The sequence below is a fragment of the Silurus meridionalis genome, chromosome 29, assembly GCF_014805685.1.
Source record: "Silurus meridionalis isolate SWU-2019-XX chromosome 29, ASM1480568v1, whole genome shotgun sequence".
NCBI classification, from domain to species: domain Eukaryota; kingdom Metazoa; phylum Chordata; class Actinopteri; order Siluriformes; family Siluridae; genus Silurus; species Silurus meridionalis.
The window spans coordinates 4,660,792-4,677,274 of record NC_060912.1 but is presented as its reverse complement, the minus strand read 5'-3'; the positions used below and the strand labels follow the sequence as shown (position 1 = coordinate 4,677,274).

General features: G+C 37.1%; 1 protein-coding gene across 3 annotated transcripts; it reads right to left on the bottom strand.

The window, feature by feature from the left end:
• Positions 1 to 354: 354 nt before the first annotated feature.
• kat2b (K(lysine) acetyltransferase 2B) lies at positions 355 to 15,160 on the bottom strand. Of its 3 annotated transcripts, XM_046844172.1 has the most exons (18): positions 14,805 to 15,160; positions 12,376 to 12,517; positions 12,077 to 12,222; positions 11,876 to 11,962; positions 10,515 to 10,696; positions 10,200 to 10,391; positions 10,019 to 10,116; positions 7,248 to 7,373; positions 6,367 to 6,506; positions 6,001 to 6,209; positions 3,740 to 3,866; positions 3,552 to 3,662; positions 2,639 to 2,782; positions 2,257 to 2,371; positions 2,140 to 2,170; positions 1,199 to 1,262; positions 977 to 1,061; positions 355 to 555 (listed from the first exon to the last, which is right to left on the bottom strand). In XM_046844172.1, the coding sequence occupies exons 1-18, from the start codon at positions 14,916 to 14,918 to the stop codon at positions 362 to 364; spliced, it is 2,307 nt and encodes a 768-aa protein (XP_046700128.1). In that variant the 5' UTR covers positions 14,919 to 15,160; the 3' UTR covers positions 355 to 361. The 3 variants fall into 3 exon arrangements, with proteins under 3 accessions (XP_046700128.1, XP_046700129.1, XP_046700130.1); XM_046844173.1 differs by lacking the exon at positions 14,805 to 15,160 and having other exon boundaries at positions 12,077 to 12,306; positions 12,376 to 12,516; XM_046844174.1 differs by lacking the exons at positions 12,376 to 12,517; positions 14,805 to 15,160 and having other exon boundaries at positions 11,876 to 11,989; positions 12,077 to 12,210.
• Positions 15,161 to 16,483: the final 1,323 nt, after the last annotated feature.

Genomic DNA, 16,483 nt, shown 5'->3' with positions numbered 1-16,483 from the left:
CACTTCTTGCATGACTTAAAGAGTATTTATGTACACAAGGCCAAACTCTACTGTAGAAAATATACAGCTATTATTGAAAGTACACAGGTTCTCACTTTAACACAGTTGTGAAATATGTTTTTGGCAGGGTTGAAGAAACATGAGGGACACTTGTGTGTTCTCACACACACACACACACACCCTCTTTAAGATCATCCACACTATCCGGAGTCTTGAAGCTCTGCTTATACAGTTTTGTGCTACAACCAATTTTATGGAAACTGTAAATTCAACAAAGTCTGACAAGTGCCATTGGAAAGTAAAGAAAGTGCAAAAAAGGGATTTAAAAAAATAAATAAGACAATTCCCTCACTGTTCCCTTCTACGTGCCGATAAGGCCAGTCTCTTTAATCTTAATGTAGAAGTACTTCTCCAGCAGATTAGCACATTTGTAGTACTCGCTCTCAGGAGGGTTGTACTCCCGACAGTTTGTGAAGATCCGCTGCATGTCCGCCATGAACAGCTTCCTTGTGGTGTAGTAGCGACTCTTCAGCCGCTCGCTCATAGTCTTCAAATCTACACAACAGCAAGAACATGGACTGTATACATTTACAGGAACAACTGCAAGTTGCATATATTTTGTTTATAATCACAGTTCTGGAATACAGAGCAACTTATAATGGGTTGATTGGTAGTGTTATAAGGAGCAATAACATTAAAAACACTAACGTACAAGCGGAGATTTAAAGCTCAGACTACAGATAGTGAGGCTTGAAAGACCTGTTTGCTGAACATGACATAAAAATAGAACACAATAAGTATGGGTTCTATTTGTAAAATGTAATGTGTTAAACTATCAGGACTTTTATATCCAATGCTTTATTTAACAGGAGCTATTGTGAGAAGTTTGCATCCATCACAGGAGCATTGTTTTTATGAAATATTCATCGATAAGTACAAATGTAAGTGAATAGTGTGCTACTGAAATTATTTATACCCATAGGAAAGCGAATGACTTGATAATAACCAGGTGCATCATTCTTCTTTACTGGTTCCATAAAGGGCCATGCATTCTGGTGGGACTGAGGAACAGGAACACACACACACACACACACACACACACACACACACACACACACACACATTGTGTCATTAAGAACAGAAAACATTCTGCACATCATATTTGGAAATTGTGAAGTGTGGAGTTAATGTGCATCACCTTGACTTGCTGTAGAATGGTTTTTAAGGTGCTACACAGCTGATCTGGATCTTTCACCTCTTTGCTGGAACAAACCGGAAATGTTCACACAAATCAGAGTTTTTTTTATGCGGTTTGAAAAATCACACAAAGTGTACTAATCAGGATCATACAATACCAAATAACTATATCAAATATATATATATATATATATATATATATATATATATATATATATATATATATATATATATATATAATATACTCAGATTGATACTTTATTCGTCCTAATAGGAAAATTTCAGCAGTATCCACAAACTTAGGCAATAAGCCATGCAATAAATAATAAACAATTAAGGGTAATAAGCTTAAGTTAAAATGTAAGACGCCCTGTGTTAAGTGTTAAGGTGCATAGTGTACAGTGTGTCGTACAGTTTAGAACAGTGAGGAATGTCAGCACTGACTTCTCCCACAATTCATTTAGTGAAGTATTGTTGGGTTTCTTTTGCCAGAATTGGCAACCCTGAACTCTGATAAATCATGAAAACTGGATGTGTAAATTACCTGAGACTTGTGAATAGAGCTTGGGACACAATTTTATAATACATAATATTTACCCAATACCCAATATTAAAAATAATTTGGGTTCATTTTATAGTAAGAAAAGAGTTTGAATCTATTTACTTTAATGGATTTTGTTCTAAAAATAAATTAATAAAATATGACCTAAGACATATTTTACAGGTGTATAATAAAAACTACTTTTATAAAATACTTCTTAAATTCAAGACTATTGATTGAATAAAAAAATAAAAAAATAAAATTATTTATTATTATTTAATAAATTCTTTTTGGAATAATCTTTATGAATCTTTATTCTTTTTGGAAAGGCATCTTTATAGAAAATTGCTGACTTTTTTAATGTAACCCGACACTACATTGAAATACTCTGACGCACTTACCTTTTTCCCAAAGGTTTCCAGCCGGTTTCACCTACAGACAGCAAAAAAATACAAAATGTATCAATCAAAAGAGAACAGAAAGAATACACATTTCTCGGTGACAGAGGTATAACGTACGTATGCCTGGAATGCTCTCGATGGGAATCTGCCGAACGCCCTCTTTAAAACAGGATAGACCCGGATACACCTTGCGAATCTGTGCCTGCTTCCTCTCGATCAGCTTCTTAATGATCTGTGAGAGCAGAGGCACAAAGCAGTAGTAGCAGCACAGTAGTTTATTTTTTCTCCAAAAAAAAAAAAGCTAACATACCATCAAAGAATAGAAACAGCAAAATATTCTGGAATACATTCTGTTATATGTGTATGTGTTAGAAAGTCATGTGAGCACAGGGATTCTACTTGTATATGGATCTGTACATGACAACTCGCAATCAGCTGATATGACAGGTTCCCAATTACTAATAGGGAAAAAATAAGAACGGAATTAAGCTACACACACCTCTTTCTGTTTCTTAATGATGACAGAGAACTCTGTATACGGTATGCTAGGGTTAAGTTCGCAGCCCATTAGCGTAGCTCCCTCATAGTCCTTAATGTAGCCTACATACTTGGCTTTGGGAACCTTTATGTCTTTAGAGAATCCCTAAAATGGAAAGAAAGGCAAAGAATTGTTAAACAAGTTTCTATTATTTCACCAGCACTTTTTCATGAGGCTAAACACTGATACAGTAAACCTAATTTATAGATCTGAAGTTTTATTCAAATGGTTTCTACCTTCAAAGAATGCAATACATTTTATGAAAACCTGAGTTGTAATTGTGCTGGCTTAGGAAAATAAACATTAGGGTTTTTTTGTTATTTATTTTTATTTTTTACCCCAGTGAACACTTGGGTTACTATAATTAAGCACTATAAATACTATAGATACACACTATAAACTATTGCATTAATACTAAATTATCTGGCATATGTGTATTGTGAAATTATCTGCAATGTTTTTGCAATTCACTCTTACTCTGAGATCATAAAGCTATTTAAAATCATTTCTCATGGCAGCTCAGCTTCCATCTTTTTTATTTCAGAGGAATTAAGGTGGGGCATACTGTCACTTTTACACAAGACCAGTTACAACACCAGCTTTATTCGAGCACTCTTCTCACTGAAGTGTCTGATGACAAATTGTGAAATCTCTGCCAGTACTGATACAAACTATTTCCTCTTTAACTGCTAGTTTAACAATTAATGATCCAAAGATTAAGACTAAAAAATACAATGTCCTGATCTTAGATAGACACTAACACCAGTGTCATCTATATTACTATACAAATAAAACTCTTTAATTTAAGACATGCTGTAGTGTTAGAACCACTTTTCAGGAATTCATGCATGTTTTTTAAAAACAAAACACACGCCTGCTTTTTGAAGTAGCCTATGGCATACTCATCAGCATACGTGAGGAAGTTCAGGATCTCATGTTTGATGTGATACTCTTTCAAATGGTTCATCAGGTGTGTTCCATAACCCTGAGAAAAAACAGTCAGAAATATAAGTAACAGTTTTCAATTCAAAATGTACATCTGAAATAACAAGTTCTTCTCACCTTGACCTGTTCATTGGAGGTCACAGCACAAAATACTATTTCCGTGAAGCCCTGAGACGGAAACATCCGAAAGCAGATCCCACCGATTACACGGCCATCTTTGATCAGAGAAAGGGTCTTGTGTTTTCTGTGTTGAGGAAATTAGGGAAGAAACTAGACATCATTTGTGTCTTTGCTGCTGCTTCACTACATACAGACTTTATCATTAAATATTAACATCAAAACTTACTAGCACACATCTTACTATTGGCCAAACAGTGTATGTAAATTGTTTGCACCCCAGACAGTAACAACTGCATGTCTTGTTAAATATTTGTTTGCAGTTGTATTTGCTCTGTGTTTGCTGTTATAAGCACCACTTTTCTATAATTCTATTATTATTTACTATTCCACTTTTCTTTATTGTTTAATTAGTTACAAGATCATTGAAGGAATCAGACACTGATGTTGGGAAGCCAAAGAGGCTTCAGTTCTTTCCACAGGTGTTCAGTGTTGAGGGGGTTGAGATCAGGGCTCTGTGCATGACACTCAACACACTTCTTTTAAGTCAAACTTAACACTAACAACCATTCAATTAAATTAAATTCTTATTGTATAGTGCTTTCAACAATGGACACTGTCCCAAAGCACCTTTACAGAATCAAACAGATTACACATAATTTTCAAACGTATAAATCATGTCAATATAAGTTAGTGGTGGGCAGTCAGGGCCAGCAAAGCCTTCTCTGCTGGCCTAAACACTATCAGAAGCTCTGACCTACATTTACAACCTAAATTCTAATATTTGTTCCATGACATTGTATTAATTTATTCCCAACAGTTTATTCTCTTCATCCTAGTGTTTCTCTCGGCTGCACTTCTTCCAGTACGTGTATGTGGATGTTAGATTTTTTGTCCAATCAGATTTCAGCCTCTTTGTGCTGCCATGTCAATCTAATCTGCCCAGGGCCTTCAAAGTTAATACTGCTGGCTCCTCGGCCATAGAGAGAATTAGCAACGGGTCTGTTTCTTTAACAAATCAGATTTCATATCCTCCTCAAATCAGATTTCATATTCTCCTCACAGGGCAGTTATCTGGCCCAGAATAGCGTCAGCATTTTTCTGTCCGATTGGTTGGTCAGAGGGAAACTGTTACAGCCAAGTTCGACTGGCAAAACACGTGTGTAGCTCTTTTTTATGCCTATGCAGAAATAGAATTGATTTGGTTTTGTACATACTTAAAAATACATTAAAGAAAATAGCTAGACATCAGGAGGAGGTCAGTCAACCCTGAAGCTAGCTAGCATGTCTCAGCCTGGGAAAGGGTTTGTTTACCATTTCCAGACCAGTGAATACGAGCCTCTGGGAGCGGTGCAAAGTATGAGTAGCATCTCTGGTGAATAGGTAGTATTTTATTTACATTTTTATGTTTTTGTCATGTTATTAAACAAATATTGATTCTGAACTGCTCCAGAATATGTAGGTGGCACAGTTGCAGTGTAGAGGTTTGGAGTCTTAACTGGGTTTCTTGCTTTAGTAAATTGGTATTTACCTTCCATATGTGAAATGCCTCTCTTTCTGTAATGCCATGCTTTGTTATATTGCGTTTTTATATAGTATTGATGGTTTCTATAATTGCGAGGTGATGGTGGTATTAAGAAGTGGATTAAGTCAGGTAAGTTCCCAATGAAGGCCCAGGTACCAAATGCACCCACCACTGATATAAGGTTATCCCTAATGAGCCAGCCAGTGGCAACAGAGGCAGGAAAAAGAAGGCAAGGAAGAAACCTTGAGTGGAACCAGACTTAAAATTAGAACCTGTCCTTATCCTGGTGCCAACAAATGTCCATTCATTATAGTTCCATCATTGTTGAGTTTATCAGCTATTCACTACCATGTGTTTATTGAGTTTGATTGGTGCACAGGGCCATTGTCATGCTGGATGACTGTTTGTCTTTTAAATTAAAGCAAAATTGTAATGCTATAGAATTATAATTATATTCAATGTTATTGTTCTAAATAATTTTGTGCTTCAGACTTTGTGGAAAAGGTTTTGGGGATAAACCTCACATAGATGTGATGAATAGGGTGCACATACTCAAATACCTTTGCTTAAGTTCTCAGGTAGCTCGTGTTTATTAGATTTAATAGATTAGTTGTTAAGTTTTAATACTTAGACTAGTTACTCCATTAAGTTCAATCATTTCATCTAAATGTGAACAGTTTTCTAAATCGAAAAAAAGCATTTAAATAAAATAATGAAAAAATTAAGACACACGTACGGGTCGAAAACGAGGCGTGTGATGTACTCTTTGGGCATTCTGGGCAACTGGTGAGAGAAAACATTCTGAAGGCCCACCAGCCACATCAAGATCTTCTTGTTAGGCTTCTGGTTGAGGGAGTTGCCAATGACGTGAAACTCTATCACTCCTCGTCTCTCTTCCAAGCGTGCAGCCTCGTCTCGTGCTGAGTGAGCAGAAAGGAGACTGGTCTACGAGACAGGAGACAGGAGACATGCTTTCTGAGTCAGACACTTTTTAGTCATCAGTTAATCTGTCTTTGATGTGAAACCCAGGTGACAAGTTTAAAAATATTTTAATCATTAGAAACATCACAAACATATAGAACAAACAGTACAGACTATGTACCTCTGGTCCAAGCAAAGCAGCAGGGTCTGTGATGGTGGACATGACTTCATTAATCAGCTCCATAGGAATGTCACCCATGACTCGTACTTTCTTAGTGTCTTCATGGGACGTTGGCTCAGAGGACTTTCGCTTCTCTCCACCTTCACAAACACACACTTGGTTTTGTTTTTCTGGTAAAGTCAGGTTTAGCTGCAAATGTTTTGGCACTACATCACTGCATCCTCCTTCCCAATCTTCTGAATTGACTCAGAAAAATGTCTCATGGCAGAAAGGTTTGCTACTCATTCTACGAATATGCAATTAATACATCAATAAATTCAAAATATTCGTACTTTATTTAATATGAACAAAAAAACATGACATGAATAATACTGCGACCTCCATGACAGCAGGTATAGGGAGAGACTGCAATATTTGTATTGTTCTATTTCTAATATTTATAAATTGATTTTATTGCATTAGGATGATTGAATAAAACATGTAAAATAATCTTTTCTTTTTATATTCTCGCAAAAAGAAAATTATTGATGGCATGTCCTTGAAAATAAATGAAAATAATGAAATAAATCATACCCCTAACAGCTGTCAGTGGTCAAGTGTTTAAGTCAAGTCAAGTTTATTTATATAGCGTTTTCACAACAGACATTGTCTCAAAGCAGCTTTACAGAAATTAACAGTCAAGGTGAATGGTGTGCATTTATCCCTGATGAGCAGCCATTGTGCAGCGACTGTGGCAAGGAAAAACTCCCTTAGATGTTATGAGGAAGAAACCTTGAGAGGAACCAGACTCAAAAGGGGAACCCATCCTCATTTGGGTGACATCAAGAGATTGATCATAAATCTTTCAACAAAGTGCATTAATGTTAACGTTAACGTTTTACCTGCACTGGGTTCCAAAGAGGTTGCAGTTTTGGGAGCAGGACTTGAGCTGCCTGTTCCTGTCAGGCCCACTGGAGATGAGGTAGTGTTGCAGTGGAGTGGCCGGGCCACTTGGGGTGTATTGATCACTAAACCAATCAGAAACAAAGACACACTGAACAAGACCAATGAGAGGAGAAGAGATGACATGTTGGATCAAAACTTTGAGAAATGACTGCAGGTATTAACAAAAAAAAAAAAAAGTAAAATAAAATAAATATATATGTAAAAAGGTCAGCTTAATGTCAGGCAGCAGCACAATGCATCAAATCAAAAAGATACTGCACAAGAACTTCAGTTACAAATTAAAAATCTAATAAAAATATCTGTGATCTCTGTGACTTTAACCACATGCAGCTAGAACCAACCTTTCTGATTACATAGCATGTCTGGATAGTGTTTCTGTTTCAGCGTGTACAACTGTCAAAGACCTTGGTGTTATTATTGACCCTAGTCTTTCCTTTGAGGCTCATGTAAACAATATCACCAGGATCGCCTTCTTTTACCTTAGAAATATTGCTACAATTAGAAATCTGATGTTGTTACAGGATGCAGAAAAACTAATTCATGCTTTTTTTACATCTAGATTAGACTACTGTAACGCTTTACTGTCTTGGTGTTCGAGTAAGTGCATAAATAAGCTTCAGTTAGTTCAGAATGCAGCAGCAAGAGTCCTCACTAGATCTAGAAAATATGACCACATCACCCCTGTTTTAATCAGTCTACACTGGCTCCCAATTAAATCTCACATTGATTATAAAATACTACTACTGACGTATAAAGCACTTAACGGTCTCATGCCGTCTGACGCTTTTTTTAGGTAAAGGCGCAGATCTGGAGGGAACATAGATATAGAGTGTTTGGTGAACTGGGATATTTGTATGCTGTCGTCGCCTCACTCTCACATGTTCACTCAGGTTTGTTATGGTGGTGTGGTGGGTCGTCTCTTATCCCAGAGATCCCTCAGGTCGGTGTTACCTTCTGGTTCTCCCTTGTAGTTATGCTGCCATAGTGAGTCTTGCCAGAGTCCAAACTGCACAGTGATATTAACTTTCACCGGTTTGCTCATCAGGGACAAACTTACTTATAAAGAACATATTAATTTTGTATCACCACATTATCTGTGTAAAGCTGCTTTGAGACAATGTTCATTGTTAAAAGCGCTATACAAATAAAAATTAATTTAACTGGTAGATACAGAATGTAATATCAACTGCATAAATCATTGACTCAACCTGTCTTTGTCTTTTTATGAACAAATTAGAAATTCTCCAGCAATTGCCTGATGCAATCCTCTCAACATAGACCAAAATCTCTAAGGAATGTTTCTAACATTCTGTAGAAACAATGCCATAAGAAATTAAAGCTGCACTGAAAGCCAATGAGGTCCTATTATTGTCTTTACAGTGTTCTAAAGTGACTGAATAAAGTGACTGAACTATTCATTTCTGTGTCCATGATTTTACATTTACATTTTACATTTATAGCATTTAACAGAAACGCTTATCCAGAGCAACTTACATTTTATCTAATTCATACAACTGAGCAGCTATGGGTTTAAGAGACTTACTCAGGCACCCATGAGTAGCAGTTTAGTGTGGCTGGGATTTAAACTCACGACCTTCAGATCCAATACCTTAGCCACTAAGCTACCACCTTTGATGCCATCAAATTCTTGTCCTTGGCTAACAATTAATTATACCTTAAAATTTCACTCACTCAATATTCAATTCAATTCATTTTTATTTGTATAGCGCTTTTGACAATGAACATTGTCTTAAAGAAGCTTTACACAGATAATGTGGTGATTAAAAGTGTTGTTTCATATGTTTTGTTTTTCTTTGTAACCACTATAAACTGTTGCATGTAAAAATCCCAGTAGGAAATTGAAGATTCTGGAAAACTCATACTAACCATGTTTAAAAAAAACAACTAACCTTACCACGAGTCACAGAGATCACCATTTTTCTTTCATCATTTCATTTTGATGATTGATTCTGGAGCTCTTAATTGAAAAGCATTAACTGAAGCTCTTGACCTGTTTCTGCTTGATTTTGTGCATCGTGCTGCTGCACCATGATTGTCTAATTTAGTAGGTGCAGGTGAAGTGAATATCAGATTATCTTGTTATAGCAGCACCTGTTATATGGGCACGCACAGGAATTTCTTTATTTAAAATTAACAAGCATAAGGATCTAAATGACTTTTTTTTAATCACCATGTTAGCAAAGCATTTCCTGTCTAGCATTGCTCCATGGTCCACTTCTAATGCTGGGACACAGTGCATATGTAATGCACTGTGTGCTCAGACAATCATAATCAGCATTACATTTTTCAGCAATTTGTGCTATTTGTGCTAACTCTTCTGTAAACCAGACTAAACAGGCTAACCAGTACACCTCTCACACATTAATGGGACAGCTTTGTTGCTAGTTAACTGGTTGCCCTTTTGTGTTCACTTATGTGAGGCACTGGCAACTGCATAACAGAAAATATCCCACAAAATCTGCTGTTATGGAGATGATCCACTCAGACTCAACTTGCCAATTTGTTTGAATTGACTGTTTACTTTCTGCCTAATACTTCCCACTCCTGTACAGGTGCTACTCTAATGAGATCAATCTTATTCACATATGCACATAAATAGTCTATGTACACACACAAAAGGGAAATAATGAAATTTGACATTTAATTTATTTATTATTATTATTTTTTTTTAGAAAACTCAATTCACCTCTAGGGATATGTCCACCTGTTGCACCACCTATGGAGTCTTCACTCCAGATGGGAGAATTTGGGCTGTACACCTCCTCCTCCAACATTGACAGGAACCTACATCACACAGGTAACATTTAACAGCAAACACATTTAAAATATTGTGTTTAAATGGTGTGCATGATCCTGCATGTCCTCACTTGGGGAAGTGTGTGAGGATAAGTGTTCGTTTCTCTGGAGGCAGTTTGTCTTTCTCCTGCCTGGCCTGCTCCAGCAGCTGCTTTCTCATGATGGTGAAGACAGAACGCAGCAGAGTGCGACCAAAGATCTGTGTGGCTTCATAGTGCGGGAGACTGTCACAAAACTGCGGCACATTACAGTAACAAAGCCACCTGCAACACAAACAACAGTTACACAAACAGAACGATGTTAATCAAAGCATTAGGTGCAGTCCAAGAAAAAAACATTGACAGTTTTTTTTTACTACAGTCCAATATAAAAAAGACTTCAAACACCTGGTGTAGTTGACTTTGTAGCTGGCTGTATCATCAATTTGAACCCGCTGCCGTCTCAGCGATGGCGTCTCCAGTTGCCAGAAGTTGATCTGGTTAAGGAACATCTTAGCTAGTTCCATGATGGTCTGACGCTCTTTAGATGGCAGGTGACTGAACTTGTATTGAACAAAGTTATTCACCCCCTAGAATACAGGCACCAGCATGTCCGTGCATCAGATTTTGCCAAACAGAACTGCAGTAATACCTACAAATGTTCTTCCACAGCAAAATGACATTCAAGAACTTTTTTTTACTTCTGCTTTAAGCTACATACTAAACTAACATGATAGATAGATACATAGATAGATAGATAGATAGATAGATAGATAGATAGATAGATAGATAGATAGATAGATAGATAGATAGATAGAGCGAGCGAGCAAATGTAGCATTGTGCAAACTGAACAAGTGCAGATAAATATGAAAATAAATGTATAAAAAATAAAGGCTCAGGCAGAGAAAATGTGCAGAAGCTGTTGATCAAGTACAACAAATAAATATGAGTACAACAAATATGTAGAAAATATATTCTATGAATTTATTCACAGAATCCAACATACAAACTAATAAAAAGTCAAGCTGACTGTTACTGTGAATCTAGCAAAAGGAAAAAAAATGTAACCCTATACAATTCTTTGTTTTTATTTATCTGGACATTTTTTATTTCTCAGTAAAATCTGAAAATACATGCACTTAAGCTCAGATTTAAAAGCAGAATTAAAAGAGGGTGTGTTTTCATTTTCCTGCTATGACTGTACATGTTCATAGAGCCAAAAATGTCATATTTGTTATTTAACTTCATCAAGTATTTAATGGAAACTAATTTCAATAATTTAAAAGAGATGTTGTCCCTGCAATGTTGATATAGTTTTAGGCTCACTTGATTTTAAACCCTTGTACTTTTGCATTTATTTTACATCACAAACAAGACCACAACTTACCATATAAAAATATATATATTTTTAATTATTATTACTTTGGTGTGATTTGTAATATAATAATATATTTTAATATATGTAAATTATGATGTCATCAGCGAAAACATATGCACAAATTACTTTACTTTAATTCTGGACATCTCACACCATCTCGCACCATTTCACACCATCTCGCTCCATCTCACACCATTTCGCACCATCTCACACCATCTCGTACCATTTCATGTTTGTTACCACGGTATGCTTCCCAGTTCTCATGCTGCAACTTTACCAATTTTACATGGGAACCGTGCTCTGTTTTGAACTAGACTGCTGATGTGTACGCCTCTATAGTGACATTGCGGTCAAGTTGTTTTTGTGCTGGTGTAGGTCTATGTTGTTTACCTGCTCGATGCTGGGCTTCTCAAATGGTGGACTCTCTAAAGCCTCCACCACAGGTCTCCCCATCTGCAGGATGCATTTCCTTAGCAACTACAAGTTAAGAAGAAACTGATCTTCCTTTATGAGCAAAACAGCATGAAGAGCAAACTTGAATGAATTAATTGATTGAACTTTCAATATTACATGAAAACGACCTTAAGTCACCTTAAACAGAGAGAAGTAGACTTGCTTAGTGTCAGCATCCTCCTCTTTGTGGACGCATGTGTAGAGATATTCCACATCCAGCACAATACCCAGTAACCTGTTCATCTCTTCCTCCGATACATTCTCCAGATGCGTTACATGATCTCCTGGCCAATGAAAGAGGGATGAAAGCTTACCCGCTTCAGAAACATCCATTCAGCTGGTCTGTTCCATCCAACCAGGCCTCATGCCTAAATGACATGTTGTAAGCGAAATTTGGTTTGGCTTCATTTTTACAGCCTTGCACACACACGTCTTACCTAAAGGGTGACTGCAACTCCTGCAAGGCTCCAGCAGATTTACTGCAGAGTTCAGTTGCTCAGTCCAGGGTGGGGTCGGAGGTGGCGGAGTAGGAGGCGGATTTTGGCTCTTCCAGCCGTTACACTTACAAGATCCTTCAGCCTGTGGGAGCAAGCAAACTATTATATCAGCCCCAGACGTCTTATTGCTATAGACACCTATAATTGCAAGTTTTGACAATCCAGGTTGTATGTACTGTACTATGCAAAATTAAATTTATCAACCAGATGTGCTGCTACACTTTTACAGCTGAATAGAACATAAAATGCATATTTCCTACATTTAAAAACATTAATATATTTATACTAGGGCTAACAATTGATTTAAATAATTAATCACAATGAATTTTAATGATTGTCATGAGTTAACCGCAACTTAATCGCACATTTTTATCTGTTCTAAATGTACCATTAAATAAATATTTTTCAAGTTTTTTATATTCTAATCAACATGGGCAAATGTACATTTATTATTAGTAAAACCAAACTCAACATAGAGAATGAAGATAAAATATTATTGTAAATGTTTTAAAGTAATTAAGGTGTTTTAAATCACGTATCTCATCAGGACATCAAACAGAACTTTTGCTATGATTCCACACAGACAGTTTAAATTGCTGAATGTTGCATCATAGCGAATTTTGGTGCTTGATTTAAGACTTGGCGCATCAGTAAAACAAATGTTTAGTGATAAAAAAAATAAAAAAAATTTCAATGGAGTTGTTTTTTTAATATATCTGACTAAAGAAAGGACATTGTGATAAATGTCTGTTGCATTAAAGGTTTTAATTTCACCTCTTTCATATAGATTTATTTATGGTTTTTATTAAATGTTCAAACAGAAATGGGTGCGTTAATAAAATTAGTAATGAATTTGCGTTAATTTGCTGCATTATTGCAACACACAGATGAAGGTAATCTAGCGATCTAGCTCTATTAAAGCGCCCTGACTCATATTGGTAGGCTTTAGAAAATCCTGTATGAGATTAAAATGAGAAAGAGACACAGGTTGGACAAAATGCAAATACCATTCACAAATTGGTCAAAAATCATGTTTTATAAAATCCCTAATGCTATCTTCTAAAATATTTATTACAGAAAACATTGAAACTGTTTCCCCTTTACATGTGGTCACTTACAGTCACAACACTGTAGGAAGCAGTGATTTTATTAAAACATTATCTATATATATATATATATATATATATATATATATATATATATATATATATATATATATATAGGTGAAACAGAAACTAATTAATCAGATTAAGTCCATTTGTACTCTTGGCACAAATTATGAGTCTGCATCTCTGGTGAGTAGGTTGTATTTAATTTATGTTTTTGTCATGTTATTAGACAAATATTGATTCTGAACTGCTCCAGATGATGTAGGTGCACAGTTGTGGTTGCAGTGTAGAGGTTTGGAGTCTTAACTGGGTTTCTTGCTTTAGTAAAATGGTATTTACCCTCCATATGTGAAATGCCTCTCTTTCTGTAATGCCTTGCATTTTTATATTGCGTTTTTGTATTGTATTCATGGTTTCTATATTTGCAACGAGATAGTGGTGGTATTAAGAGATGGATTAAGTCGGGTAAGTTCCCACTGAAGGCCCAGGTACCAAATGCACGGCCCGCCATATATATATATATATATATATATATATATATATATATATATATATATATATATATATATTATTTATTTGTAAGTGTATAATACTGTGACTGTTAGGGCCAAAAGTGCAGAAACGGGGTAGGTAATAAAATTAACCACTAGACTCTTGGCTGTACTGGAGGAATAGTGTGTGTGCGCGCGCGCGCTCTGTGACTGTGACGCTGCACTGAATAGGCGGGCTCGCGCTCTGTCTGTAGCCCCACCCACCTACCCTCCACCCCCCCGTCCTTCTCGCAGCTGTCACCCTGTCAAAACAAAGACCAGAGAACTGCACAAACCCAACAACGTCTCTTACGTTCCCCAAACAGAACTTCCGAACACAGGCATACACAGGCATCGGCTTCGGAACGTGTCCGCGTCACAACATGTCGGCGAGATGAAACACTGTGCACACTGTGAGATCACAACACCTACACGAGCACGCGCACAGCGCTTACAAACTCGAGCCCAGTGTTTACACCCTGTTCACTGCAACTCTGAGATCCGGATCACTACGCTAAAAGAAGCGAATTTGTCACTATAGAAAAACAAAAAAAAACACAAAAAGAAATTATGTCGGATTTTAGAAAGTGGCCGCTTTTGTGCTGCGCTTGCAGTTTTCTGAGAGTTCCGAGTGCAGCTCAGGTCTCACTTCACTCTACAAAACAACAACGTAACCCTCACTGCCGATTCATTTCTGGTGGAAAGCATGAAGGTCATGTCTGAAGCGTACCTTGCAGGAAGAGTACACGGCGAGTTTCTCGAGTTTCTTGAGGCGCGGTGAGCAGCGGAGCTGAGCCTTCGCAGCCGCCGAGCCGTGCGCACTTCCCGCGGTATTCTCCGCCATGGCCGCGCCGCGAGCTCCGCAGCTCCGAGCCCCCCCCACCCCACCCCACCTCACACACGGGCCCTTCCCTCTCACCGTGTGCCGAATCAGTCGTCTCGGTTCCTGTGAGAGATTTCCTTTCCGTCTTAGGTTATGTGCTTTTTTTCCCTCACTCTTTCTCTCTAGCGCTCTCTTTCACTCCTCCACAGCGGGATCAGACATGGCGTTCATCCCTGTCTTTTTTCCTCGTTTCGCTTGATATTGTAAATTTCACAGTTTGTCCGCTAGGGGACAACAACAACAACAACAACAACAACAATAACAATAATAATAATAATAATAATAATAATAATAATAATAATAATAATAATAATAATACCCATTTGCTATTATAATAACTTCCACTCTTCTGGGAAGCTGTTTCACTCAATTTTGGAGTGTGGAGATTTGTGCTCATTCGGCTACAAATGGTGTTAATACCAAAAGTCAGGTACTGATGTGTGAGGTAGGCCTGGGGTGCAGTCAGTGTTCACATTTATCCCGAAGGTGTTCTGGGTTGGGGTTCTCTATAGCAGATCTTCCACTCCAACCAGCTGGAACAGCTTTGGGTCTTGTACTTCAAGTGACAGGAATATTTAATTTTTTTTTTTTTATGTACCACAATGTTGTGGTAAGTTTGAGAAAAAAACACATGTAAGTGGTCTGATGAATCAATTTCTTTTACATCACGTGCACTACCGTCTGTGTGTGTCGCTTACCTGCAGAAGAAATGACACCAGGATGCACTATGGAAAGGAAGCAAGTAGAGGCAATGTGATGCTATTGGTAGTGTCTTGCTGAGAAACCTTGGGCCTGGGAATCCATGTGGATGTAACTGTTTGTACCTACCACCTACCTAAACATTGCTGCACACCAAGATAAACCCCTGATAGTAACTGTATTCCCTAATGACATGATAAAGCTGCTTGTACATTCACAGTGTAAATTTTGTTCAGAAATTGTTTTTTGTAACATGACAAAAAGTTCAAGGTGACTGCAGATTTCAGTCCTATTGAGCATCTGTGGTACATGCTTTACAAACAGGTTTACAACAAACAGGACTTGAAGGATCTTATGCTAAATTCCTGGTGCGTGATATCTTAGCACACCATCAGAGGTCATGTGGAGTCCAGGCCTCGACAGATCAGATCTGTTTTGGTGATACAAGCGAAGGAGGAATACATTGGGAATAGGATATTTAACCACTACGTGAGTGTGATGGTCAGGTGACCACATCCGTGTCCAAGGCAGCAGACTGTAATTTTAGAGTGAATGTTATATCTATAATAGTTTGATTATTTTGTTGTTAAGACTACATACATTAATTAGATCACTGAATATAACTGAACATGTTATTTCATGTAAAAACAAAGAATCATTAAATCCAAACCTTGATTCAAAACTTCGAAACAGATCGTGGTTACTGTACAATTTTTTGTTTTATTGATTATCTAGACAAATTCCACATCCTTACTAAGAGTTAGATCTGTACAGTAAACAGAAAAGTTTACTACATTGCAACACCCTATTTACAGTAAATATCTGCA